At 57.2% G+C, this 26,393-nt stretch overlaps 1 protein-coding gene across 9 annotated transcripts in view; it reads left to right on the forward strand.

Moving 5' to 3' along the window:
• The window catches only part of PRKN (parkin RBR E3 ubiquitin protein ligase), a 638,297-nt gene that overhangs the window by 592,246 nt on the left and 19,658 nt on the right, over positions 1-26,393 (forward strand). For 8 of the 9 annotated variants that reach the window (XR_013960334.1, XR_013960335.1, XM_080663608.1 and 5 more), the window contains one exon: positions 22,912-22,995. Coding sequence is in view for 6 of the 9 variants with exons in the window: in XM_080663608.1 (XP_080519734.1) it covers positions 22,912-22,995 (84 nt within the window). In the remaining 3 variants the exon portion in view is untranslated. Of the gene's footprint in view, positions 1-22,911; positions 22,997-26,393 lie in introns of those variants that run through there. The other variant, XM_080663609.1, reaches the window with a different exon arrangement.

Below are 26,393 nucleotides of genomic sequence, written 5' to 3' on the forward strand. Positions count from 1 at the left end.
CTTTATCTAGCCTTTTGCGGCCTGACTACACCAGTCCACACCGCTTGTGGGACTATATTGTATTAACGGGGAACTAGATTGCAAGACGGGGAAACTGAGGCAAAGGCCAACACCTGTGTGTTGATGTAAATGACGTGTTTACATTGAGTGTATTGTTAGAGACTTTAATGTTTCATTTGTAAGTACCTATGGTTGTGTGTGTGCGTGTGTCTGCACATGTGTGTGTGCACACGCGTGTGTGTGCGTGTGTGTGCGTGTTTCCATTGTAGGCAGCAATCGGTATCATTTTCTGACTTAGGCTGAAATGCTAGAAAACTCCAGGAAATGCCAGTGTCCTTTATAGGCAAACTCAGCTGCTAGATGTCTTTGGGGCCAGGCAGTGAGCGCTGAGGCACAGAGGGAATTCTCTGGAAGCATATGCTACGTGGGAGGCCAGAGCAGGAGCAAACGGCTGTTCACACCTCGGCTGTGATTTGGAGACACCTGTGAGAGAAAGCCAGGCTCCCCCAGCACTTCCTGGTCATTTGATCGCCAGGAAACACGCTGGTGGTGTTAGCTCAGGCAAGTGCCTGGGCTTCCGGTGGTTTCTGATAAGGGAACAGTGTCACCTACTGGTGGAGGCTGGTCCTCTTACTTGCTGAGAAAAGCTACCATGTTAGCCATGCAGGACCCCAAAAAGAGTGCTGAGCGTTTTGATTTCAGGGAGCAGAGCGGCAACACCACAGTTTAAAAGCAAAAGTGAAACCGTGCAGACGCAGACACGGGAACACGGACAGTCACTCTGGTCTGAAGGTTGCTCTTTTCTCCTCCAAAACGGTTGTGGTTTACGCGCCCCCCCCCCCCCACCACACACACACACACACACACACACACACACACACGCCCCTAAAAACAGGCTTCTCGGAGCTGCGCCACGTGATCCATTTCAAGTGCCAAGTGAGAAAGTGCGGCTCGCGTCACCGGCTTTCTCCTCGGCGTTGAGTGCACGGATCAGCAGAGACTGCTCCAAACTCACTGTTTGTGTAGCTCGTTACATATCAATATTCCAAAGTAAATGTCCCCTTGGTGCCCTTTGCTATTTAAATATGTTTATTGATATGCAGCGACGCCTTATCAGTGTAGCACGCAGCCCCCTAGACCTTTAGGAATCCAGAGAGGACAGCATGGGCTGCAGGAGGCCGCGGTGACATGCTGGGTCCAGTGGCAGCGCAGGCTCACCTGGGGGCCACCGAGCCTGCAAAATAGAAACAGGATGGCCCAGGGGCTCAGGGTGACAGAGGTCGCTGTGGTTCCCTGAGTCCTTGACTCAGGTGGAAAGCAGGCCCGGGGCAGAAGGTAGGTCTGTCTCCATTCGCCCAGCCCTGCTGCATGGGGCCCTTGCACGTAGGGAATCCTTGGACATCTTGGGTTTACAAAGCCCTCATTCCCATCCAGTTTGGTCTACAGGCTGACACCGGGGCAGCAGGAGGGAGGGGGAGGTGACAGCCCCGACCTCCGGCTCTTTGTGAACGTTCTGTAGCCTGAGTCTCGTCTGGAAAGCTTGACAGGACCTTCAGGGCGATTCAGGAAGCAATGGTCAGGTATGCCCGAGAGCCAATGAGCTCCTTTTCTCCTTCCTCCTCTTCAGACACAAATCTGGTCCTCGTGGTTGTGTGGAAAGGTGACTTAGACACTTCAAGTCAGAGATTAAGTCAACGAAGAAGGTTCACAGGCCGTTAGACGGCTGAGACAGGCCCTCGGCACCCGCCGCCTAACCGGGTGCCCAGGCAGGTGCCCGCCACGCTCTCGGCCTCGCTCTGCAGAGAGAGCCCTGGCTGCCTGCTCCCCAGGCACAGAGGGAAAGTCCTACCCGCCTCCTCCTTGCGAAGGAGTTCGAGTCTTTGTCTCTCTTTCCTACCTCTGCCTCCTCGTTCCCTCCCCAGACGCCTCGTAATCCAACAGGAGAGAGAAGGGGAGGTGGGTGCGGCCCACCAGCCTGCCTTCCTGCGGGCAATACCTCCCTCGCTCGGGGAGCTTTGCCTCGTACTTAAGAATCACACTCTGGAATGAACGTCCTCAGAGTCGGGTGATTAGACAGCTCACTTGTCTGGCACCGTCCTTGTTCCCGGGAATGACGGCGTGGCTCGCTTCTCAGCCTGGCTGCTGTAGAAGGCCGGGGACAGGGGCCCTCGGACCAGCACAGCACGCTGTACTGCGGGCTCCCTCTGCCCGCCCCACTGTCCAAGGAAGTCCCGGGGCCCAGCCTTCCTTCCCACACTCACTGCTATATTCCCACCTCGGGCTCCGTCCCCACTGGCCGCACCCCTGGGCCCTTCTGAAATTCATTCAGTTACATAATGTTCACAGGCCGATGCGTCGCTAAACCTTCGTTGCCTCTTCTGCGAGATGTCCCGTAGGCCCTCCCGCCTGTGATCATGCTTTCTGTGTGGCTTCCGTTATCTGCAGTCAACTGTGGTTTGAAAATTTTAAAAGGAAAATTCCAGAAGTAAACCATCCCTAAGTTTTGAAGTATCAGCTGCTCTGACCAGTGCTGTGTGCATAGTAGCTAGATATTAATAAAGGAAGGGAGTCCATGGAATCAGGCGTTACTGAGAGGAATCAGCTAGGGGGCCTGAGCCCGCCTGCTCCACCAGGAAGTCACAGCTTCACACGCTCCCCGGGAGCCACCAGTTGACCCTGAAGATCCCTGGGGAAGGGAGGGAACAATAAAGCAGGAGGTGAATACATGCACTGTAGGAGCCACAGTGGCGGGCATAGAGGCCTGTCAGTCTAGCCCAGGAAAGGATCGGATTGGATAAGAGGACACAACCCTGGAAGATCTAGGAGATGGATTGGTTAGAGGGCGGGCCCACGAAAGCTTGGGGAGTTGATTGGTTATTTTGAAAAAGCTCCTGGTCCTTCCCAAGCCCATCCTATATAATAAAAGCCTAATATGCTAAGTCTCTGATCATCCAGTCGTCCGTTCAACCAATCGAAGTGTAATATGCTAATGTGCTCAACCACTCGCTATGACATGCACTGACCACTAGGGGGCAGACATCCAACTGGTAGGGTTAGCTTGCTGCTGGGGTCCAGCCAATCAGGACTGAGCGAGAGGGGCAAGACATGTCCTCGAGCCCTCCCACAGTCCCTCCCTGGCTGGCCAATCTCCCGTGTCCCTCCCCGGCCCCAATTGTGCACCAATGGGGTCCCTCAGCCTGGCCTGTGCCCTCTTGCAATCCGGGACCCCTCAGGGGATGTCAGAGAGCCAGTTTCAGCCCAATCCCACAGGCCAGGCTGAGGGATCCCACCGGTGCACAAATTCGTGCACCGGGCCTCTAGTGATAATATAATCCCAGCTACAAAGAGCACCCTCTCTGCCTCGGTGACATGCTCCCTCCATAGTAACCACATGAGTCTAGCTGCTGCCTGGGATCCACCAGCCCTCGCGGGCTCCTAAGGACTAAGCTTTAATGTGGTACAGACTCTCTGGACACTGGCCCTATGTCTGGGCCTGCTGCAGGCAAGATATGCCTATCCCACAGTGGAAAGGACAGAGATGGGACCTTGAGGACCCGGGGTGGGGGGCACTCCTTTGATTTTGCATCTGGTGTTACAAATCTATTGAATCACTACACACCCTCCCAAACATGGGTCCCTGGGATGCCTCCCTGGCGATCCCGTGAAAAAGCATGATTTCCACTGGCGAGAGCATGATGACATCCCATGCTGTCCAGCTCCATCCGCCCAGGTGTGAGCCGGCCCTTGGCCAGCGTCACCACCCTGTGCAAGCTGCTCGCCTGTCACTCGTAGCCGCCTGGTGGTCAGGTCGACTGCAGTGGTAGCTCAGGGCTTGTGTTCGAGTCACCCTCATTTCTCATAACAGGGACCCCCTACGTCACTCACATGACTTTTAGTCAGTGTGTTGCTATAAGCATTCTATTTACTAGCTATTGTTGTTCACCTCTTACTAGGCCTAGTTTCTAAATTAAACTTTATCACAGGTTGTATATCAAAAGGAAAAACCTAGTACATCCAGGGTTCAGTACTATTTGCAGTTTCAGATACCCACGGGGGGTATTGGAACATGCCCCTTGCAGATAAGGGGACACCTGTACATATGAATTTTAAATGGCCTTTTTTTCTAGTGGAAGGAGGCCTGGGAGGAGAAGGGGGAGAAGGGTAGGCCGGGCCCTGGCTGGGACAGGGTGCATGTGTGATGGGGGGTCTTGCACAGACCTTCCAAATCTGCTCGGATTCCACCGTCCAGGAGACACATGGGTCTCCCAAAGCAGAGGGCACAGCTGCCCTAGTGCCTCCTGGGCCTCCTCAGCACCGGCCTCCGACAGCATGTAGGTGTTTGGGAAAGATGACGCGGTTTCCACAGCAGCCCAATCACTGCTGCCCGAATCAAGCTTAATCCTGAGAGAGACCCGGCCAGGAGACAGGACGCTGGTGGGGGCAGACTCAGAGTGTGTCTCTGATCGCCGTTCTCTCTCCAGTGCCAGTCACAGAGATGGATGCATGTTGGTGCTAAGTAAGAATGTGCTGAGTGAGTGAATGAGTGAATGGATGAGTGGATGGGTGAGTGGATGGATGGATGGATGGATGGATGGATGGATGGATGGATGGACGGATGAATGGATGGATGGATAGGTAAGTGGATGGGTGAGTGGATGGATGGATTAGTGGATGGATGGATGGATGGATGGATGGATGGATGGATGGATGGATGAGTGGACGGATGGATGGATGAATGGATGAGTGGATGGGTGGATGAGTAGATGGGTGAGTGATGGGTGAGTGGATGGATGGATGGATGGATGAGTGGATGGATAAGTGGGTGGATGGATGGATGAGTGGATGGATGGATGGATGGATGGATGGGTGGATGAGTGGATGGATGGATGGATGGATGGATGGATGGATGGATGAGTAGATGGGTGAGTGATGGGTGAGTGGATAGATGGATAAGTGGGTGGATGGATGGATGAGTGGATGGATGGATGGATGGATGGATGAGTAGATGGATAGATGGATGGATGGATGGATGGATGGATGGATGGATGGATGGATGAGTGGGTGGATGGATGAGTGGGTGGATGGATGGATAGATGAGTGGATGGGTGAGTGGATGGATGGATGGATGGATGGATGGATGGATGGATGGATGGATGAGTGGATGGATGGATGGATGGATGGATGGATGGATGGATGGATGGATGGATGAGTGGGTGGATGAGTGGGTGGATGGATGGATAGATGAGTGGATGGGTGAGTGGATGGATGGATGGATGGATGGATGGATGGATGGATGGATGAGTGGATGGATGGATGGATGGATGGATGGATGGTTGGATGGATGGATGGATGGATGGTTGGATGGATGGATGGATGGGTGTACTTATTCCTAAGCCATGAGCTTATGTCGCGTTAGCTTTCGCAGAGAACCCTGTATCACCTTCAGTCTTGCCTGTTGCCATGGTGCCCAGACTCTGAAAGAGGGTCTCTCAGGTCTCATCAGCAAAACAGAGGTAATAAATCTCGCCTCACAATGAAACTAGAGCTTATAAGTGTCCTGGAAAAGTGTGATGGTTTATATTATCGCTCACAGTATTCATGAATCGATCACACAGTGAGATCGGCCAGGCAGGGGAGTCATGCGCGCTGCTGTCTCAGTGTGAAGGAACGAGGGGTTGGTCTCGTGCAGAGGCCGCACCTGTCAGACCCAGGTCTGCAAGCACCTAGCCGCCCACCCTCCCTTCCTGGGGTTCTTAGGTGTGGACGATTGCTGCTTTTTATGTTTTGTTTTGTTTTGTGTTGGTTTGTTCTGTTCTGTTTTAAGGAATCTCAAATCCTTCTAAGGATTAAACTCTGTTCGTGCGCAGTAACGTTCTGTCCTTGAGCTCCTGTCACCTAGACCCGTCACAGAGCCTTGGTCATGAGAGGAGTGATGTATTTCAATCACACTTCTTCCTGTCCCGTGATTGACACGTCCCCGGACCTCCCTGCCCTCCTGTGCGAGGTCCTCCCCAAACTCACATGGCCTGAGAGCACAGAGAGCAGGAAACCTCTTACTTCCCATCATCAGGGAGCTGGGAGCTGGGAGCTGGGAGCTGGGAGCTGGGAGCTGGGAGCTGAGCTGGGAGCTGGGAGCTGGGAGCTGGGAGCTGGGAGCTGGGAGCTGGGAGCTGGGAGCTGGTTGCTGGTTGCTTGTTGCTGGGAGCTGGGAGCTGGCCGGTGGGGACCAGGCCTCGGAGCACAGTCCTTGGCAGGCCCTAGTCAGCAGCCGTGATGTGCAGGCCTCATCGCTCACGCTGCAGCCACTCCGTTTCTCCTGGCCCGGTCTCCCTGAAGGGCATGCGCAGCTGCTCAGAGCTGCAGGCCGTGTGCCTGCCCCCGGCCAGGAGAGGCGGTGAAGAGGGCGCAGTGGGGGAGAGGCGCTCAGAGCTGCAGCCGTGGCAGCCGCCACACCCAGACATGGCCCCAGGGGTGCAGGTACCAGGGCTGCCAGCGGCCACTTGGCCTGTGCCGCTTACACAAACATCGCCCAAGCCGCCATACCAGTGTGCACACTGCACCCATGTGAGACACACTCACTCACACTTACTCTCCTTCTCTCACTCTCATACACGTACACACTCATACCCACCCACTCATACCATGCTCAGCCACATTCTCATTCTCACACGTGTACTCACACACACTCACACTCATTCTCACACACCCACTCACACGCACTCTCAGCCACACACACTCTGCACATTCACCACACCCCCTCTCACACACACTTTCTCACACACTGGCACGCCTTCTCACACTCACACTTACTCACATTCCCCACTCACGTGTAAATATGTCTCTCTTTTCCGCGTCCAGCGCAGCTGAAGAGCAGTCCGGTTCCTGAGTAGGGGCTCCTGGGGCTTGAGAAAATGAAAGAAAGAGAAGGACACAGAGATAGAAGAAAAAAGCTGGGGCCGGGTGGGACAGCTGTCCTCTGATGGAGAGACAGAGACCCAGAGCCGATACAGCGCGTTTATTTTCTACAGCAAAAACCAGGAAGTTTTACCAAAGCCCGAGACAGAGGAGATCATGTGCATTCTTGTGGCTTCTTTGTAATCGTCACTTCTGGGTGGGCCCCGATAATCGTGTTCGTTCCTGGTGCTTGGCTGGATTTAGATCATGAAACACACCTGCTGGCGCCTGAGCAGAAGGTCAGGCTGACGACACACCTGCCTCTGCCAACGCCACTGGATTCCGCCGACAATAATTAAAGAAATGCTCATGTGCCTTCCCAGGCTCCCTGCTGCTCCCCGCCCAGGTACTGAGCCTTAAGTGACCCCACCACCTCTTCCAGGGCAGCCCCCTCCACGCACCCAGCTGCTGACCCGGCGGGTCCACGGTGTGCCCAGGCCCTGCATCCACCTCTTTCTCATTCTGGCACAGGAACCAAAAAGGACATGGTGCCTGGCGTGGCCCTTCCACTCATGATCCACGTAAGACCGTCTAACTTGCTGTCCGATTCTCCCGGAGATGTTTCCAATTCCACGTCTCAGCTGAGAAGCAGGACGGGCCAACGTGATGAGGATGGGCTGCACCCGATTCACAGGGACAGAGGGCTCCGTGGATCTCGGGGAGCTGCCGGGACCTTTCACAGGGACAGAGGGCTCTGTGGATCTCGGGGAGCTGCCGGGACCTTTCACAGGGACAGAGGGCTCCGTGGATCTCGGGGAGCTGCCAGGACCTTTCACAGGGACAGAGGGCTCCGTGGATCTCGGGGAGCTGCCGGGACCTGGCGGTGAAATCGGGGTGCTGCCCTGGGAGCGCACTTCTGGAAGCTGGTCCCAGGGACTGTGGGTGGCAGGATGGGCTGGGAAGGAGAAGCGGGTTTAACACAGGATCTCAGATAGGGTTTAAACTTACTCAGGATCGCTGTTCACGGCAGAACGTTACGCCACGGTGGGGGCTTGCATTCGTTTCCATAGTGACAGCCTTACGTGGTTCCGTGGACCCTTCTGGCGATCGGAAACTGTCCCGCACACGACGTTCCTTGGAGCTGAGAAGTGCTTTCTGTGCGGAAGGCCCTGTCTGGGCCTTGGAAGGGGCCGTCCCCCTGGGTGTCCGGGGGAGAGCCATCGGGTCACGTGTCTCGAAGTCCCTCCCTCCTCTGGGAGCCGCTGTAACTGGCCCGGGAGCGCACACATAACGGTCTGATCGGCTAAGGGGTTTCCGTCCGAAATGCTTGAGGCATTGAGGGGTGTTGTCAACCGCATGGCCACAGCGCGTGAAGACCGCTCCCCGTACAGCGTCTGCACGGCGTGCTGCGCGCGGGGACTGCCGGAGGGGCCGTGTGTCAGTGGGTGAGGACACTCCCTTCTGGACGTGATTTCCGTAGCCGTTTCCTAGCATTTTCCTTGGATAAAGGATGGAAGGAGTGTCACGTGAATTGTGCCTCTGGATTCTTCCTAGTGCCCAGGACAGCCGTGGGCAAACTACGGCCCGCGGGCCGGATCCGGCCGTTCTATCCGGTTCTCTTGCTCTCCCCTCCGCTCCTTTACTTTGAATTTATATTAGTTCACACAAACACTCCATCCATGCTTTTGTTCTGGCCCTCCGGTCCAGTTTAAGAACCCATTGTGGCCCTCGAGTCAAAAAGTTTGCCCACCTCTGGCCCAGGATGACCCCAGTGATGTCAGGGGGGCCAACAGCCCTGCATTCACGTTGCCCGCAGCATCCACACAGCCTCCCTTCCTGCTCTGCTCCCTGCTGCGTTCCATATGCACTCAGCACGGCCTCGCTGGCCCTCCTGGCCCGTGGCTGGCCCGTTCCCACATCCATCCAGCTCGCCTGCAGGACCTGCAGTGTCCGCGGGGCTGGGACTACGGCCAGAAGCAGGCACCTCCGCCCGAGAGTGTACCTGTCAGTGTGGGCGCCGTTCCTTCCCCTCTCCTCGGAGCACAAGGGGGAGCACACCGAGCTCCCAGCCTTGGGAACCGGGGTCTCAGGGGTCGTGTGGGGCAGATGATGGGAGTGCGGACCGGCAGGCGCGGGGCAGCGGGGAAGCAGTGCCCAGGCACGGGCGCAGGGAGTCGGCCCTAAAGGATTTCCTAGTTGAGAGTCAAGGCAGCGCTCTTAGGGGTTAGCGGGGAGGAGAGGATGCGGTGTGGCTCCCCACAGAGGAGCCTCCCAGAGCCATCCCGCCTCTGTCCCCCTGCCCTGGGCCAGCCCCACCCAGCACGACCAGCTCCCAGCAGACACTGGTGAAGGGAAGGAACCGTCAGCCCATGGCCGTGAGGGGTGCTCTAGCCCCCCCACTGTGTGTGCACAGCTTCGGGGACACGGCCCACATCCCGCCCTGACTCCCATCGCCCGTCCTGCGGGGCCGTCTTTTGAAGCGTGACCCACGTAATGTGCCAGGATCTGTGTCAGCGAAAGGCCCGTTGCCAACACGTGCAAGGCTGAGGGTCCCAGGCGCTGGCCCACGCTGATGGCGGGTGTCCTCGCGCACCCCTGTAGGCGACATGACAAGCAGTAGGCCTCCTGGCCCCGTGTTCTGCGTCCTGCATCGTCCCCTAAGGCAGGGTGGCCTTGCGGACAGGAGGACCGAGGCTGGTTTGCAGCGACCGGCAGGGACGGCCGCGTGATTAATGGTGCTGGACGCCGTCTGACCCCCGTGCGCGCTTTGGCAGAGGGAGCGGCCGTTACACCGAGACCCGGGAGCCAGAGGTGGCAGGTCAGCCTGGCTCCGCTTCCCTCCAGCAAACAGCTGAGCTGGCGGGAACTGCGCTCTCTGTGTCCACAGCGGCGCCGCCTTCCCGTCGATGGGGCTGGTGTCCTGTGTTCTGCTGGTCTGTCCCACATCGCAGGGCCAGCGAGTCTCTAGGGCTAAAAGCCAGGCGCATTCTTTTTTTTTTTTTTTTTTTTTTTTTTTTTTTTTTTTAAATATATTTTATTGATTTTTTACAGAGAGGAAGGAAGAGTGATAGATAGTCAGAAACATCGATGAGAGAGAAACATCGACCAGCTGCCTCCTGCACACCCCCTACCGGGGATGTGCCCGCAACCAAGTCACACGCCCCTGACCGGAATCGAACCCGGGACCCTTCAGTCCGCAGGCTGACGCTCTATCCACTGAGCCAAACCGGTTTTGGCAAGGCGTATTCTTTATTAGAGAAGAGCGCATGTCTCTGTTCACACGCGATGTCCTCGTCTCCCCGCGTCCCCCTCACCTCTCCTCCTCGCACCGCAGGGACCTGTCCCCCTGCCTTCGGGTCCGTGGCTCCCACACTGACCACCTGCCGTGTCCCAGTGGCCGCGGAGCAGAGGGTTCCGGGACCCTGTCCAGCATGGGCCGCGGCTGGTCCGAGCCGAGATGTGACCTGGTAGGACGTGCACACAGATTTCAGAGACTCGGTGAGAACCATAAAGCGACGATGCCCCAGGCCCCGGGTCCCGGGGAACAGAGACGGACAGGAAACAAACCCTCTGAGCTTGGAAGAGGAGACGAGCGAGGACAGTCTCCCAGAGGGACGACCCTGGAACAGGCACCCGTGTGAGAACGCGGCGGCGCTCCAGACAAGAACGCCCTGGCTTTCCGGCCGAGGCTGTGCGGGGAGGGGCCGGCACAGGAGTGCTGGCAGGGCCCCTACCAAACGCTCTGCGCCCCATCGTGGCCTGGTATGTAACTGGATGGCTGGCGGCTGCAAGGCCTCCCAAGGCAGGCGGCTCGGAGGGCGAAGTGCGGCTTTGGCCCCGCCCGGAGCCCATCTGCCCGGCTGCCCCGTCGGTCGGCCCAGGTGCTCGAGGGAAGCGCGCGGTCTCCCCCGCCGTGGACGAGCAGAAGGATGCCCGCGGGCACCGGGACACAGGGGCTGACGCCGCCATATGGCTGGGCTTTCCCATGCTGACTGGCCTCGTGTAACCATTTCTACGGAGCCCAGCGCCTGGCGCAGATTGTAAATGATAAGGTCACGAGGATTAGAGACCCGTTAGCCATCATCGAGGACATATGCTGCTCATTTGACTAATGAATGGCCGTATTCAAACACGCGCGCTAATGAATGGCCGGACTTGAGAGTGCTGTTGGCGTTCGATGCGCTGTGACCAGGGCTCCGTTGCTGGAAGGAGCCAAATGTGCCATCAGGTCTGGGACGTGCCGCGTGGAGAGCGAAAGCGGGCCGTCCTTGCAAGATGTCGAAGGGAATCGCCACCTGCCGCCGTTCGCCCGCCGGGACGTCGGTCGGTGAACCCAGTGGGGTGAGCATCACCCTCCGGCGCTTACAGGAGTCCCCGCCTGCAGCCGGATCCTGCGTCCGCCTTTGGGGAAAAGGGGAGCCATGGAGCGAAGGCTGGAGCATGGGGTGGGGACCATCCCCACAGGAAGTGTCCCTTAAACGGTCCAGCACAGAGTGAGACAGAAGGCGGGAAGGTGGGGGAGAGAGCGTCACCGCCCTAAGCCACACCTGTCCCGGCTCCCCAGGGCCCCAGGTCCAGCCCATGGCTGTCCTGGGCGGTTCCTGGTGAGCCTCGCTGCTCCCAGTCATGGCCAGGACACGGCCCCGGGCCACGGAGCCCACGCTCCCTGGTCTCTCCCCCTCACCTGCACCTCCACCCTGTTGGCTATCAGTGTGAAGCGCTGAGCTAAAAGTCACTTAGCATCCTTTTCGGACAAACCGGCCAAACTGGTGCCAGTGCCACCAGCCCGTGTGCTTCGCGGACCAGAGGCAGCGGGCGCAGGGAGTGACAGGCCGGGCGACCACAGGCCACTCTCTCTTTTGTTAATGTTTTCATTGATGTCAGAGAGGAAGGGAGAAGGAGAGAGAGAGAAACATCAACGGTGAGAGAGAATCAGGGATCGGCTGCCTCCGGGGCGCCCCACACCAGGGATGGAGCCCACAACCCGGGCGTGTGCCCTGACGGGGAATCGAACTGTGACCTCCTGGGTCATAGGTCCCTGCTCAACCCCTGAGCCACGCCTGCCAGGCCACAGGCCTCTCTTGACCCTGCACAGACACACAGACTCTGGAGTGACTCGAGCTGTTTCTCTGGCCAGGAACACGTTTCCGGGGGGACGGCACGTGGCAGAGGCGGTGTTAGCCAAAGCACTGTGATTTCCTCCAGATTCTTTTCATGCCAGGGTTTGACAAGGGCCGTCCCCGGTAACGCGGCGAGCGGGGGAGGGGACAGGCCTTCACAGCCTTGCTGCTGCACGTGGGTGGGACCAGCATCCTCCACAGCGAACAGGTCCACAAAGGCAATCAGAACCAAGGTCCATGGGCCTGGGACCCAGCTGTTTCACGCCCAGACTAGAGGCCTGGTGCATGAAACTTGTGCACAGGTAGGGTCCCTAGGGCTGGCTCAGGGCCGATCGGGGTGGGGGGGCCTTCTGGCTGCCAGCCCGGCCTTCCTGCGTTCTGTGCCATCCCCCGGTGGTCAGCGCACGTCATAGCAAGCGATCAAACTCCCAGTCTCCTGGTCGAACTCCCGAGGGGACACTTTGCATAGTAGCTTTTATATAGATAGATAGATAGATAGATAGATAGATAGATAGATGATAGGTAAATAGATAGATAGATAGATAGATAGATAGATAGATAACTATGCTGACGTGGGAAATCAGCTTCAGCGTCTCCACCTGCAGTCTCAGTTGGACAAATCCATTCCCAGCAGTCCCCTCCCGGAGCCCCCCTGAACCCCCTATCAGGCGCCTCTCGTCGTTGGTGGCTCTGGGGCCGCCCTGTGGGAAGGAAGCTGGGGAAATGCTCTCCTGAGTGGCTGCATCATTTGGAATAGACCCCTGGTCCTGGGACAGATGGCAAAGTTCCCCACGAGCTGGTCCTCACAGCGGGTGCACAAATCCCTCCATCCGAGAGCAAACGGGTCCCTATGTGCATTCGACCAACTAGATGATGGTGTTGGAAATGGGGGTTTTCCGAGTTCCTTGAAGAGCCCCAGCAAAATGGAAGCTAAGCCGAGGAAAGTAAGGCCTTTTCCTGGTAGCGAACCTAAAACTACACTGATTTGGGGCGTAGAGGCCGGGATGGGCGTCGCCGAGTTCTGTGGGAACCGAGCCGGCCTGTGCGGTCATCCTTGGTGATTGGGAGAGGAATTGAAAAGACGAAGGAGTCCAGCCGGTAAGCTGTGTTCAGCCTCCCTCACGTGCCTGGTCTCCAGGCCTGTGGCGGGTGCGTGTGAAAGACCGGCCCTGCCGTTGGCATTTCAAGCGCAGCTGCTTAAGACCGTCTCACCGTGAGCGTCTGTGATCTGAAGACGTGCCCTCGGAAGACAATCGCCCGCCTTTCTTCCTTTTGGAATTGAACAGGCTTAGCGCGTGCGGATCGAACCCCATCTCCGCTCCGCGCGCTGTCTTGTCAGAGCGCGTTTTGCACACGCGAGGGGCTGGTCCCGGGGCGCCTTGCTCTCTGGAGTCATGTGTTGAACACACAGGGGCTGTCAGGCGTCACTGCTGCCACCTTCTGGACAGTCCCCCCTCAATGGCCCCCCCGCAAGAACATGTGCCCTCCGTTTCCGGGGAAGCCAAGACGTGCCCTGGACACTTGGGTGTTTCCTTGAGGATGGCCAGGGCTCCCGCGATGGCATCCGATTCTGCCTGTTGTTTTAGGACAGAACTCCCGGCGCCGTGGAAGAGAAATAAGTGCTGTGCCGAAACCGGTTTGGCTCAGTGGATGGAGCGTCGGCCTGCGGACTGAAGGGTCCCGGGTTTGATTCCGGTCAAGGGCATGTACCTTGGTTGCGGGCTCATCCCCGGTAGGGGGCGTGCAGGAGGCAGCTGATCGATGTTTCTCTCTCATCGATGTTTCTAGCTCTCTGTCCCTCTCCCTTCCTCTCTGTAAAATATCAATAAAATATATTTTTTTAAAAAAAGAGAGAAATAAATGCCGCATAATAAAGGGCTCTCATGACAGATGTGACAGCGGGCGCCAAGGGGTGCGGCTTTCAGACAGAGACCAGGCCACCTCAAGGGTCATGCCCCCACTTTGAGGGTCATTACTTGCCGGCCCCGCCTGGCTCTCGTGTGTTCCAACCGCGCAGGAAGCTGTTCTTTGGATGCCTTGTCATGTTTCCGGCGAGAACGCGGGCATGCCTCTCCTCCTGTGCCTCCAGTCCGAGCATACGGGAATCAGCCTCAAACGTCAATCAGATGACTACCTACTGACATGCTATTGCAGGATAAGCGTGACGGCCAGCTCCTGGGGCTGCTGGGAGGTGCTGGACCGTGGAAGGGGTGACAGTGACGGCCCCTCGGCACGTGAGGGAGCCCGGTGCGGGCAGCTCTGCCGCGTCCTGGGAGCTGGCAGGCTCGGCCCCCAGCGAGGCCTGTGTCCCCAGGGCGTGCACACAGCAGTTCCTATCCGTGCGCGGGGCCTGCTTGCAGGAACGAGGCGCTTCACTATCACCTTGGTTTTCCACGGAATCGTGTCGTTTATAAGAATCGTAATTCTATTTAAAAACCACCGCCGAAACCGGTTTGGCTCAGTGGATAGAGCATCGGCCTGCGGACTGAAGGGTCCCGGGTTCGATTCCGGTCAAGGGCACGTACCTTGGTTGCGGCCACATCCCCAGTGGGAGGTGTGCAGGAGGCATCTGATCGATGTTTCTCTCCCATCGATGTTTCTAGCTCTCTATCCCTCTCCCTTCCTCTCTGTAAAAAATCAATAAAATATATTTAAAAAAATAAATTAAAAAAATAAATAAATAAAAATAAAAACCACTTACTGTGTGTCGTGTGCCAGAAGCAGTGTGAACTATGTGCTGGCATAATAGTTCTCCTTTCCAGATGCAGAAAAGCTAAAGCAAAGCGACGTGAGGGTCACACAAGTGATACACGGGAGAAAGGGCTCTGACGCCGGGATGCTCTCACGTCGAGGCTTTGCTTCCAACACTGAACTGCACCTGATTTTTAAAAATACAAGTATCACCCTAGCCTGTTGGGCTCCGTGGATAGTGTCGACCTGCGGACTAACGGGTCCCAGGTTCAATTCCGGTCAAGGCACATGCCCGGGTTGCGGGCTTGATCCCCAGTGGGGAGCATGCAGGAGGCAGCCAATCAATGATTTTCTCTCATCATTGATGTTTCTATCTCTCCCTCCCTCTTGCTTCCTCTCTGAAATCAATCAATCAATAAATATATATATATATATATATATATATATATATATATATACACACACACATATATATATACACAATATATACACATCCCTTTTAAAAAAATACAAGTATCTACTGTGTGATGTCGTGTATTATAATAGGCTGTTGTCTTACATGTTGTTCAGGTCCAAGACTTTATCCTAAACGTGACTATTGAACACATAGTCATTGCCAGGCAAAACCAGGACTTGCATGGTAAGAACAGTGGGCTGTTACCGGTTAGAAAAAAGAAGTCATGCTATTGAATGTATCGCTTGGTAAGGAGAGGTTTTAGGGTTGCACACCTCGCCCTGGACACCTAGGGTGAGCTCATTATAACAGCTGCGTGAGATGGTGGCACCAGCCTCCCAGGCAGCTAAGCCCAAAGAGAAAGCTGTATTGAATTACCAGGTTCATTGTCCGATCAAGGGAAACAGGGGCGCCCCGGTGGGGATGCCCTTGGTCGGGGGGTTGAATTCCCAGAGGAGCTGTCCTGCGGGTACTTGGAATTAAAAACAAACGTGGAAAGAACTTTGAACGACAGTTTTGCAAAGCACGTGGAAAATTCAGATAGTGGTGGTTTTTTACACCAGTCCTTTTGAAAAGAATAACTGACCTAAAAAGAAGCTGACCCCGTGGGATTTTTTATGGAAACTGAGGATCCCAGCAGAGAGAGACAGAGTCACTTGGAAATTATATAGAGACTAGAGGCCCGGTGCACGACATTCGTGCACTGAGGAAGGGGGAGGTCCCTCAGCCTGGCCTGCGCCCTCTCACAGTCCGGGACCCCGAGGTGTCCTTAGTGCTGCCGAGGAAGCGGGAGAGGCTCCCACCGCCGCTGCTGCACTTGCCAGCCGTGAGCCCAGCTTCTGGCCGAGTGACACTTCCACAGGGGGAATGCACTGACCACCGGGGGCAGCTCCTGCGTTGAGCGTTTGCCCCCTGGTGGTCAGTGCATGTCATAGCGACCCATCGTTCCACAGTTCAGTCGATTTGCATATTAGCCTTTAATTATATAGGATAGAGATAGAGATATAGAGATAGAAATAGAGCTAGAGAGAGAGAGAGAGATGACGTGGATATAGATATAGAGATAGATATACATATAGATATAGATATATAGAAATAGAGATAGAGATAGAGACAGATGACGTGGATATAGATATAGATATAGATATAGATATAGATATAGATATAGATATATAGAGATAGAGATAGATAGAGACAGATGATGTGGATATAGATATAGATTAGATATATATAGATGTAGATGTAGATAGAGATATGCTCAGATGTCCCACAGATCTATAGATGCACACAGATGTATGGATACCTCATTATCTGTATCTATGTCGACTTACCTAGAGAGAGAGATTGATTGCAAGGAACTGGCTTCAGTGGTTGCGGGCGGCAAGGCACGTCCCAAATCCACAGGACAGACTGCCAGGGGGGGCGCAGGGCCTCGGGTGTTGCTGAAGCTGTTGGCCACGACAGCCTCTCTTCGTGGGCGGCCTCAGTCCTGCTCTTGAACCTTTCGGTGGTTGCGCCAGGCCCGTGCAGCCTGCCTGGGGAGTCTCTCCAGGAAAGGACCCCGCTCACAGGCCTACAGGCCGACAGATCCCTTCACAGAAACGCCCGTCGGCTCGGACGAGGCAGCCGGGGCTGTAAAGTAGACACGCAGACGCCCAGCGCGAAGCTCACGGAGCTCAGATAACACGGTTCCCACTTCCTGCTTCCGATCAGACCTAACAGGGCGGGGAGCTCCGAGGGCCGACAGCATAGGCGTATGTTACCTTCACAATGTTTTAAAGGCTTTAAAAAGTAAGCATTAACTATTTCGGTCCAAATAACGTAAGAATGAATGTCTTAGTAACTTGACAGTCATTTGGGGAGGGAATAGTTCACATAAATTGAAAAAATATATGTTTTTTATTTTGTTCTTAAGTAGCTGCATCTCCTGCTCCAAATAGATGCCGTCACGTGGTTTCTTGCTGACGCCTTCAGTGCAGGAACCTCTGACGGCCCAGCTTGGCAAACACAGGGTGTCACTGCGAGGAAGGCGGCACGAGGGACATGAACACCGGGCCTGCCTCTGTCCGTAATTCACACGGTCTCCGGCGGGTGTCGAGTGCGCCGGGGGGTGCCTCAACCTTCACCAACACCGGTGAGCTTGTTGTGGCACCCCGGGGTGCCTTGGGGCACAGTTTGGGAACTGGAGGCCTAAGCATTGGTACAAGCGCTTTGTGCACAATCTTGAGTTCTGGATGATGAAACTTAAAACCTGGCCATTTTTCAATCAAGTCCGACCTCCTAGACCAGGGGTGGGCAAACTTTTTGACTCGAGGGCCACAATGGGTTCTTAAACTGGACCGGAGGGCCGGAACAAAAGCATGGATGGAGTGTTTGTGTGAACTAATATAAATTCAAAGTAAAGGAGCCGAGGGGAGAGCAAGAGAACCCTCCGCTCTTTCGGCTCCGCGGGCCGGATAGAACAGCCGAACGGGCCGGATCCGGCCCACGGGCCGTAGTTTGCCCACGGCTGTCCTAGATACTCATTGCATGTGAGACTGGAGTCATTTCCGTGAGGAGGCCGCTGCTTGCTGGGGCTCCATGTCCGGTGTCCCCTCTAAGTAGAAGCACGGGAACCAGGGCCTCGCGTCAGATCACCGCAGCGCCGTTTTGCCGCATTGCGTGCCTGTCGCCACATCGCCGTGGTGGGCTTAGCGCCCGTGCTCTCGCCTTTCCGTTCTGCGCTGTATCGTTGGTTCTCCGGCCCCGTGAGAAAGGGAACTTCATGTCTCTGTCGGAAAAGGCCTCTTTCTTCTGACAAACTGATCAGGCTCCGGGGTGTTCCTCCGCCGTGACACTGATTTCCTGTCTCATCCACTGGCAATAGGACATGACGTGTGTGCCCCGCCAGGCCCCGGGCAGCCCTGCTCCCCAGGAAGCTGTGGGCGAGATCACACAGTGAGCTCTGCTGAGTAATGGAACAGCACAGCCACAGGCCACACAGAGTGACAGCCACACAGCCACACTCAGAGTCTCACACACAGTACCAAACACACAGCCACACTCACAGTCTCACACACAGTACCAAACACACAGCCACAGTCACAGTCACACGCACAGTAACAAACACACAGCTACAATCACAGTCACACCCACAGTAACAAACACACAGCCACACACAGTCACACCCACAGTAACAAACACACAGCCACACACAGTCACACTCAGCCACACTCGGTCACATTCACAGCCACACTCACAGTCTCACACACAGTACCAAACACATAGCCACAATCACAGTCACACGCACAGTAACAAACACACAGCCAGTCACACTCACAGTCTCACACACATAGTCACACTCATAGTCACACAGTCACATAGACACACACAGCAAACACACACACAGTCACAGCCATACACATAGTCACACTCAGTCACACTCAGAGTAACAAACACACAGCCTCACCCACAGTAACAAACACACAGCCACACACAGCAAACACACACACACAGTCACACTCAGTCACATTCACATTCACACTCACAGTCTCATACACAGTAACACACGCACAGTCTCACACATAGTCACACTCCCAGTAACAAACACATAGCCACACATAGTAGCAAACACACACACACACTGTTACACAGTCACAGACATACACAGTCACACTCACAGTCTCACACACAGTTATACTCACAGTAACAAACACATATTTACACACACAGTTACACCCAGTCACACAAACACTGTTACACATAGTCACATACAGTCCCATACACATATATGGTCATTCACACAGTCATACTCACAGTCTCACTCACAGTCACACTCATAGTCACAAACACACAGCCACACACAGTAGCAAACACTGTTACACAGTCACATAGACACAGTCACACTCACAGTAGCAAACACACAGTCACACTCAGTAGCAAACACATAATCACACACTGTTACACACAGTCACACACACACACACACATAGTCACTCACACAGTCACACTCACAGCCATAAAGACACACAAAGTCACACACAGTAACACAGTCACACTCACAGCCACACACACAGTAACAAACACTGTCACACACAGCAGTAAGCACACGGGGTTCGTTCCCCGCACACAGTGACACACAGTGACACAGGACAGCACGCAAGAGCAGCATGGTAGGGCTCAGCAAACCCAAGATGAGCAAATACATTAAAAAAGAAAAACTTCAGAGGACATTCGAGGGTCCAATTCATTCACTGCTCGTGGGTTACGTTCAGCTCAGGGGAAGCTGAGCCCTGGTGGCATCGATCCGCAGGAAGGCACCTAACACACCGGCTCCCACCAACCTGACCTTCACGCCCTTTATCGATCGACGTGGAGAGAGAGAGACATCCATGTGTTGTTGCACTCATCAGCGCACTCACTGGCTGCTCCTTGCGGAGATCAAACCCGCAATCTTGGCACATGGGGATGACGCTCTAACCAACGGAGCCACCACCAGGGCCCAGCCTGAACCTTGACGTTCACACCCACAACCTGTGGGTCCGTCTTGGTGCTGGGAGAAGCAGCTGGGAGCCTGGGAGACGCGGAGGGTGTGGGTGCAGCCGAGGAGCCTTTCCCTGAACCACGTCCGGGGTTTCAGTCACCCAGGCGAGCAGAGAGAACGAGACACTGGACCCAGGCGAGGAGGCGCCATAACCTGAAGGGAAGCTGTCTCAGACACTGTCCTCTGAGGCAGGAGGGACGGGGATGGTTTAGGGATAAAACTGATTGTTTTCTACATCCGTTTGTTTTGGGTTTCTTTTTCAGTTCAAAGCAGTCTTATATTAAGCAAAACAGAGCTAAATTCCTGGCTGGTGCCTACAATGTTAACTGGAGAACTTGCACGTTCCTAGAACTTTGTGTGTTCCGGGCCCTAGAAGTGACCTTTCCATAACAGTGACCTTCCCCTATCAGTGACCTTTCCCTAACAGTCACCTTTCCCTAACAGTGACCTTTCCCTAACAGTGACCTTTCCCTAGCGGTCACCGTGCCCTAGCGGTGACCTTTCCCTAGCGGTCACCTTTCCCTAACAGTGACCTTTCCCTAACAGTCACCTTTCCCTAACAGTAACCTTTCCCTAGCAGTCACCTTTCCCTAGCAGTGACCTTTGCCTAGCAGTGACCTTTCCCTAACAGTGACCTTTCCCTAGCAGTGACCTTTCCCTAACAGTCACCTTTCCCTAACAGTGACCTTTTCCTAACAGTGACCTTTCCCTAGCGGTGACCTTTCCCTAGCTGTGACCTTTCCATAGCAGTCACCTTTCCCTAACAGTCACCTTTCCCAAGCAGTGACCTTTCCCTAACAGTGACCTTTCCCTAACAGTGACCTTTCCCTAGCAGTGACCTTTCCATAGCAGTCACCTTTCCCTAACAGTCACCTTTCCCAAGCAGTGACCTTTCCCTAACAGTGACCTTTCCCTAACAGTGACCTTTCCCTAGCAGTGACCTTTCCCTAGCAGTGACCTTTCCTTAGCGGTCACCTTGCCCTAGCAGTGACCTTTCCCTAGCAGTGACCTTTCTCAAGCAGTGACCTTTCCCTAGCAGTGACCTTTCCCTAGCAGTGACCTTTCCCTAACAGTGACCTTTCCCTAACAGTGACCTTTCCCTAGCAGTGACCTTTCCCTAGCAGTGACCTTTCCTTAGCGGTCACCTTGCCCTAGCGGTGACCTTTCCCTAGCAGTGACCTTTCTCAAGCAGTGACCTTTCCCTAGCAGTGACCTTTCTCAAGCAGTGACCTTTCCCTAGCAGTGACCTTTCCCTAGCAGTGACCTTTCCCTAGCAGTGACCTTTCCCTAGCAGTGACCTTTGCCTAGCAGTGACCTTTCCCTAACAGTGACCTTTCCCTAACAGTGACCTTTCCCTAGCAGTCACCTTTCCCTAGCAGTGACCTTTCCCTAACAGTGACCTTTCCCTAGCAGTGACCTTTGCCCTAGCAGTCACCTTTTTCTAGCAGTGACCTTTCCCTAACAGTGACCTTTCCCTAGCAGTGACCTTTCCCTAGCAGTGACCTTTCCCAAGCAGTGACCTTTCCCTAGCAGTGACCTTTCCCTAACAGTGACCTTTCCCTAGCAGTGACCTTTCCCTAACAGTGACCTTTCCCTAGCAGTCACCTTTCCCTAGCAGTGACCTTTCCCTAACAGTGACCTTTCCCAAGCAGTGACCTTTGCCCTAGCAGTCACCTTTTTCTAGCAGTGACCTTTCCCTAGCAGTGACCTTTGCCCTAGCAGTCACCTTTCCCTAGCAGTGACCTTTCCCTAACAGTGACCTTTCCCTAACAGTCACCTTTCCCTAGCGGTGACCTTTCCCTAACAGTGACCTTTCCCTAACAGTCACCTTTCCCTAGCAGTGAACTTTGCCCTAGCAGTGACCTTTGCCCTAGCAGTCACCTGTTTCCGGGCAATAAACACCCCAAAGTCCGTGACTGAAAACAGCCGCAGCCTGGCCCCCGCTTTGCTTTACGTTGTTCCCGCTCAGCCTATCATCGGGGCCGGGTCCTGGGCAGGCAGTTTGTCTGCCCCTGAGGGGTCGGCTGGGCCACTTGGCCCGGAACCAGAAGATCCACTGACACAGGGCTCAGACACCTGCCGGCTGTCCACTCTGAGCTCAGCTGGGCTGGAGGGCTGAGTGCCTCCCCACGGGCCTCCCCACGGGCCTCCCCACGGGCCCACCCCATGGGGCCACCCCATGGCGGCTGGGCTGCAGAGCCAGCACCCCGAGAGAGGGCTGCGAGCTGTCTGCTCCCGCAGCTGGCAGGAGCCCCTCTGACATGTGTGTGCTCCCGCAGCTGGCAGGAGCCCCTCTGACATGTGTGTGCTCCCACAGCTGGCAGAAGCCCCTCTGACCCCGTGTGCTCCCACAGCTGGCAGGAGCCCCTCTGACCCCGTGTGCTCCCACAGCTGGCAGGACCCCCTCTGACATGTGTGTGCTCCCACAGCTGGCAGGACCCCTCTGACATGTGTGTGCTCCCACAGCTGGCAGCAGCCCCTCTGACCCCGTGTGCTCCCACAGCTGGCAGGACCCCCTCTGACATGTGTGTGCTCCCACAGCTGGCAGCAGCCCCTCTGACCCCGTGTGCTCCCACAGCTGGCAGGACCCCCTCTGACATGTGTGTGCTCCCACAGCTGGCAGCACCCCTCTGACACACGTGTGTGCTCCCACAGCTGGCAGGACCCCCTCTGACATGTGTGTGCTCCCACAGCTGGCAGCAGCCCCTCTGACATGTGTGTGCTCCCACAGCTGGCAGCACCCCTCTGACCCCGTGTGCTCCCACAGCTGGCAGGAGCCCCTCTGACATGCGTGTGTTTCCACAGCTGGCAGGAGCCCCTCTGACATGCGTGTGCTCCCACAGCTGGCAGGAGCCCCTCTGACACGTGTGTGCTCCCACAGCTGGCAGCAGCCCCTCTGACATGTGTGTGCTCCCACAGCTGGCAGCACCCCTCTGACATGTGTGTGCTCCCACAGCTGGCAGCACCCCTCTGACATGTGTGTGCTCCCACAGCTGGCAGCAGCCCCTCTGACACACGTGTGTGCTCTCACAGCTGGCAGCAGCCCCTCTGACATGTGTGTGTTCCCACAGCTGGCAGGAGCCCCTCTGACATGTGTGTGCTCCCACAGCTGGCAGGAGCCCCTCTGACACGTGTGTGCTCCCACAGCTGGCAGGAGCCCCTCTGACATATGTGTGCTCCCTCAGCTGGCAGAGCCCCTCTGACACGTGTGTGCTCTCGTCTCCCCGCAGCTCGTCTTCTGCCGTGACTGTAAGGACGCCTACCACGAGGGGGAGTGCAGCGCCCTGGCCGCCGCCTCAGGGGCAGCCGCTCAGGTAAGGTGCCCTGGCCTCCTGGGGCTCAGAGTGGGGCGGGGGGAGAGCTCTGTCCTGAAGGTCATGGAGGGTCCCCTCTGAATCCACAAGAACCAGACCGGGAGCCGCAGCCTGGGAAGGAGGCAGAGGCTCCTGGGCCATCGGACCCTTCCAGAACCACGCCCCCGCAGGGCGGAGCAGCAGACTCCCCCATGGGCGGGTGCAGGTGCTTCCGTGCCGCGGGGATCGGGGTGAGGAACCCAGCAGACCAGAGTGCGCAGGGGGCGTACCATCACGCAGCCACCTCGCCACCGGAGAGTCCACGCTGCCCTCATGCTTATCCGTTCAGCAGCGCCTTTGCTTCGATCTTGGGCAGAAGCCGCTTCCATGCCTGACACGCCAGGAGCGTTACGCGATGCAGGGGTATCACTGCTGTTTAGCAACATGGTTTCAGCCTCGATCGGGTGAGAGCGCTGACCCCTGAGCTCCGGGGCGCCGCTCAGGCCTCGCGGCAGGCAGCCATGCTCTCCCCTGTCTATGAACTACGACCCATCCAGCCTCAGCTCATCCTTCCCTCCTGGGAGATGTTAGCGAGGGCTTAAACGCCACCTCTGCCCGGTAAATCCTTCAGTCGTTTTATCGACAGGAGCTTCATGAATCAACGTAGAGATTCCAGAACATTTTAATTTTACGCTAGAGAACTTTAACTGTCTGAGCGCCGTGAGGTCAGAGCGGACGGCAGTGTGTCCCTGTGCGCGCTCTGCAGGTGTATTTACTCAGCGTCCGTGTCATTACATACACGGAACCGGCGAGCTCGGGGCTTCTCGGAGCTCCTACATGTGGCCCGAGACGCTGGGAGGCTTGGGCTGATCTGCCGTCTCCGTAGCAGAGGAAGCAAAGCTCCTTCTGCTGACTGGGTGTGGGCCCAGGAGCACCCCGATGGGAGCCCCCCGGGTACTGGTGTCAGGCTGGATCAGGACCCGGAGACCACCCCGCCCTCGCCTCGGGATCACCGTACCCCGGAGGGTAGAGCTTGGGGCTCTGGGAAATAGAGCCTGGGGCCTGGGGCCTGGGGCTCTGGCCTTGCCCCTTCCACCCGCACCCTGTGATGATCGCGGACATGGACAAAGGCTTCCAAGAAGCGATGCCCCCACACCTGTTGGTGTTAGAGGAGTAGCACATCGTGTAGCACAAGCTGTCCAGGCGCCCTACCCACCCAGTCGTCTCCATTCGAGAGGAACCAACCAACCTTGGCATTAAAGGTCGAGGTAGCCCAATTTTTTTTTTTTTAAGCCTTCACGGTCGCCTCAGGGAAATGGGAGGACGTTAGAGCTGGCCGTCAGCACAGATGACCGGTACCAGGCCTGTGTCGCAGGCACCGTCTCTAGCGGAATTACATCCAGGGTCCGTGTAGGCCAGTCACCTCCTGGAAGAACGCAGCACCTGTCTTTCTCTTCAGAGGCTCGGAGGGGAGCCACGGGGGAGACTCGAGGCATTAACAGTGATGGGAACACGCTGACCCAAATCTGGACGGCACATGCCTTTGCATAACGCTTCCCCGGAAACGTCAGGAAGGAGGGTCAGTGTGAAACAGCACACCCAGCACTCCAGCAGAGGGCGCTGCGTGGGCAAAGGTGCCAGCCAGGATCTCCACCCAGCGGGCAGTGCCTCCTGCAGCCCGGCCGAGGCAGCATCTGCCCACAGACTTCTAACAGGGGTTGAGTGAGGGGGCGTCTACCTCAGAGAGCCATTGCTCGTCCATTCCAGAAAGATGTGCCAACCCTCTCTAACAGGTCGGGCTGTGGTCGGCTCGGGGATGCAGTCCCTGAGCCACAAAGTTGATGTTACTTCACTAGGCGCCCCAGTCAGTCAGCATGTGGGAGACCGAGGAGGGGGCTGAGCCAGGAGGGGGCTGAGCCAGGAGGGGGCAGCTGAGCCAGGAGGGGGCAGCTGGGCCAGGAGGGGGGCAGCTGGGCCAGGAGGGGGGCAGCTGGGCCAGGAGGGGGGCAGCTGGGCCAGGAGGGGGCAGCGGAGCCAGGAGGGGGGCAGCTGGGCCAGGAGGGGGGCAGCTGGGCCAGGAGGGGGCAGGGAAGCCAGGAGGGGGGCAGCTGGGCCAGGAGGGGGCAGCGGGGCCAGGAGGAGGCAGCGGAGCCAGGAGGGGGGCAGCTGGGCCAGGAGGGGGGCAGCTGATCCAGGAGGAGGCCAGCGAAGCCAGGAGGGGGGCAGCTGGGCCAGGAGGGGGCAGCGGAGCCAGGAGGGGGGCAGCTGGGCCAGGAGGAGGCAGCGGAGCCAGGAGGGGGGCAGCTGGGCCAGGAGGGGGGCAGCTGGTCCAGGAGGGGGGCAGCTGATCCAGGAGGAGGCCAGCGAAGCCAGGAGGGGGGCAGCTGGGCCAGGAGGGGGGCAGCTGGGCCAGGAGGGGGGCAGCTGGGCCAGGAGGGGGCAGCTGGGCCAGGAGGAGGCAGCGGAGCCAGGAGGGGGGCAGCTGGGCCAGGAGGGGGGCAGCTGGGCCAGGAGGGGGGCAGTTGGGCCAGGAGGGGGGCAGCTGGGCCAGGAGGGGGGCAGCGGAGCCAGGAGGGGGGCAGCTGGGCCAGGAGGGGGGCAGCTGATCCAGGAGGAGGCCAGCGAAGCCAGGAGGGGGGCAGCTGGGCCAGGAGGGGGGCAGCTGGGCCAGGAGGGGGGCAGCTGGGCCAGGAGGGGGGCAGCTGGGCAAGGAGGGGGCAGCGGGGCCAGGAGGGGGCAGCTGGGCCAGGAGGGGGCAGCGGAGCCAGGAGGGGGCAGCGGAGCCAGGAGGGGGGCAGCTGGGCCAGGAGGGGGGCAGCTGGGCCAGGAGGGGGGCAGCTGGGCCAGGAGGGGGCAGCGGGGCCAGGAGGGGGGCAGCTGGGCCAGGAGGGGGGCAGCTGGGCCAGGAGGGGGCAGCTGGGCCAGGAGGGGGCAGCGGGGCCAGGAGGGGGCAGCGGGGCCAGGAGGGGGGCAGCGGAGCCAGGAGGGGGGCAGCTGGGCCAGGAGGGGGGCAGCTGGGCCAGGAGGGGGCAGCTGGGCAAGGAGGGGTCAGCGGGGCCAGGAGGAGGCAGCTGGGCCAGGAGGGGGGCAGCTGGGCCAGGAGGGGGCAGCGGGGCCAGGAGGGGGGCAGCCAGGGAGAGTCGTGGAGAGAAGCCCTCCCTGCAACGTGGCCGCTGCCTGCCTGGAGCCCTCATTACGCGAGGCCGCCTCCCACCCCTCGGGTTCGAGAACAGAGCAAGACGCCCAACGAAACCGCAGAAGTCTTCTGTCCACGCTGTCTGCCTGCGGACAGAGGGTCTTTTGCTGCCGTTTTCCCTCCACCTGATCGTTCAGGGTCCCCAGGGAGGGAGCCCTACTCAGGTGGGCGCACGCAGAGATTTGAACTGAAGGGTCATGGACCCGCCGTGGTGGGGGAGGGC

This window comes from Plecotus auritus, assembly GCF_963455305.1.
Source record: "Plecotus auritus genome assembly, chromosome: 4".
NCBI classification, from domain to species: domain Eukaryota; kingdom Metazoa; phylum Chordata; class Mammalia; order Chiroptera; family Vespertilionidae; genus Plecotus; species Plecotus auritus.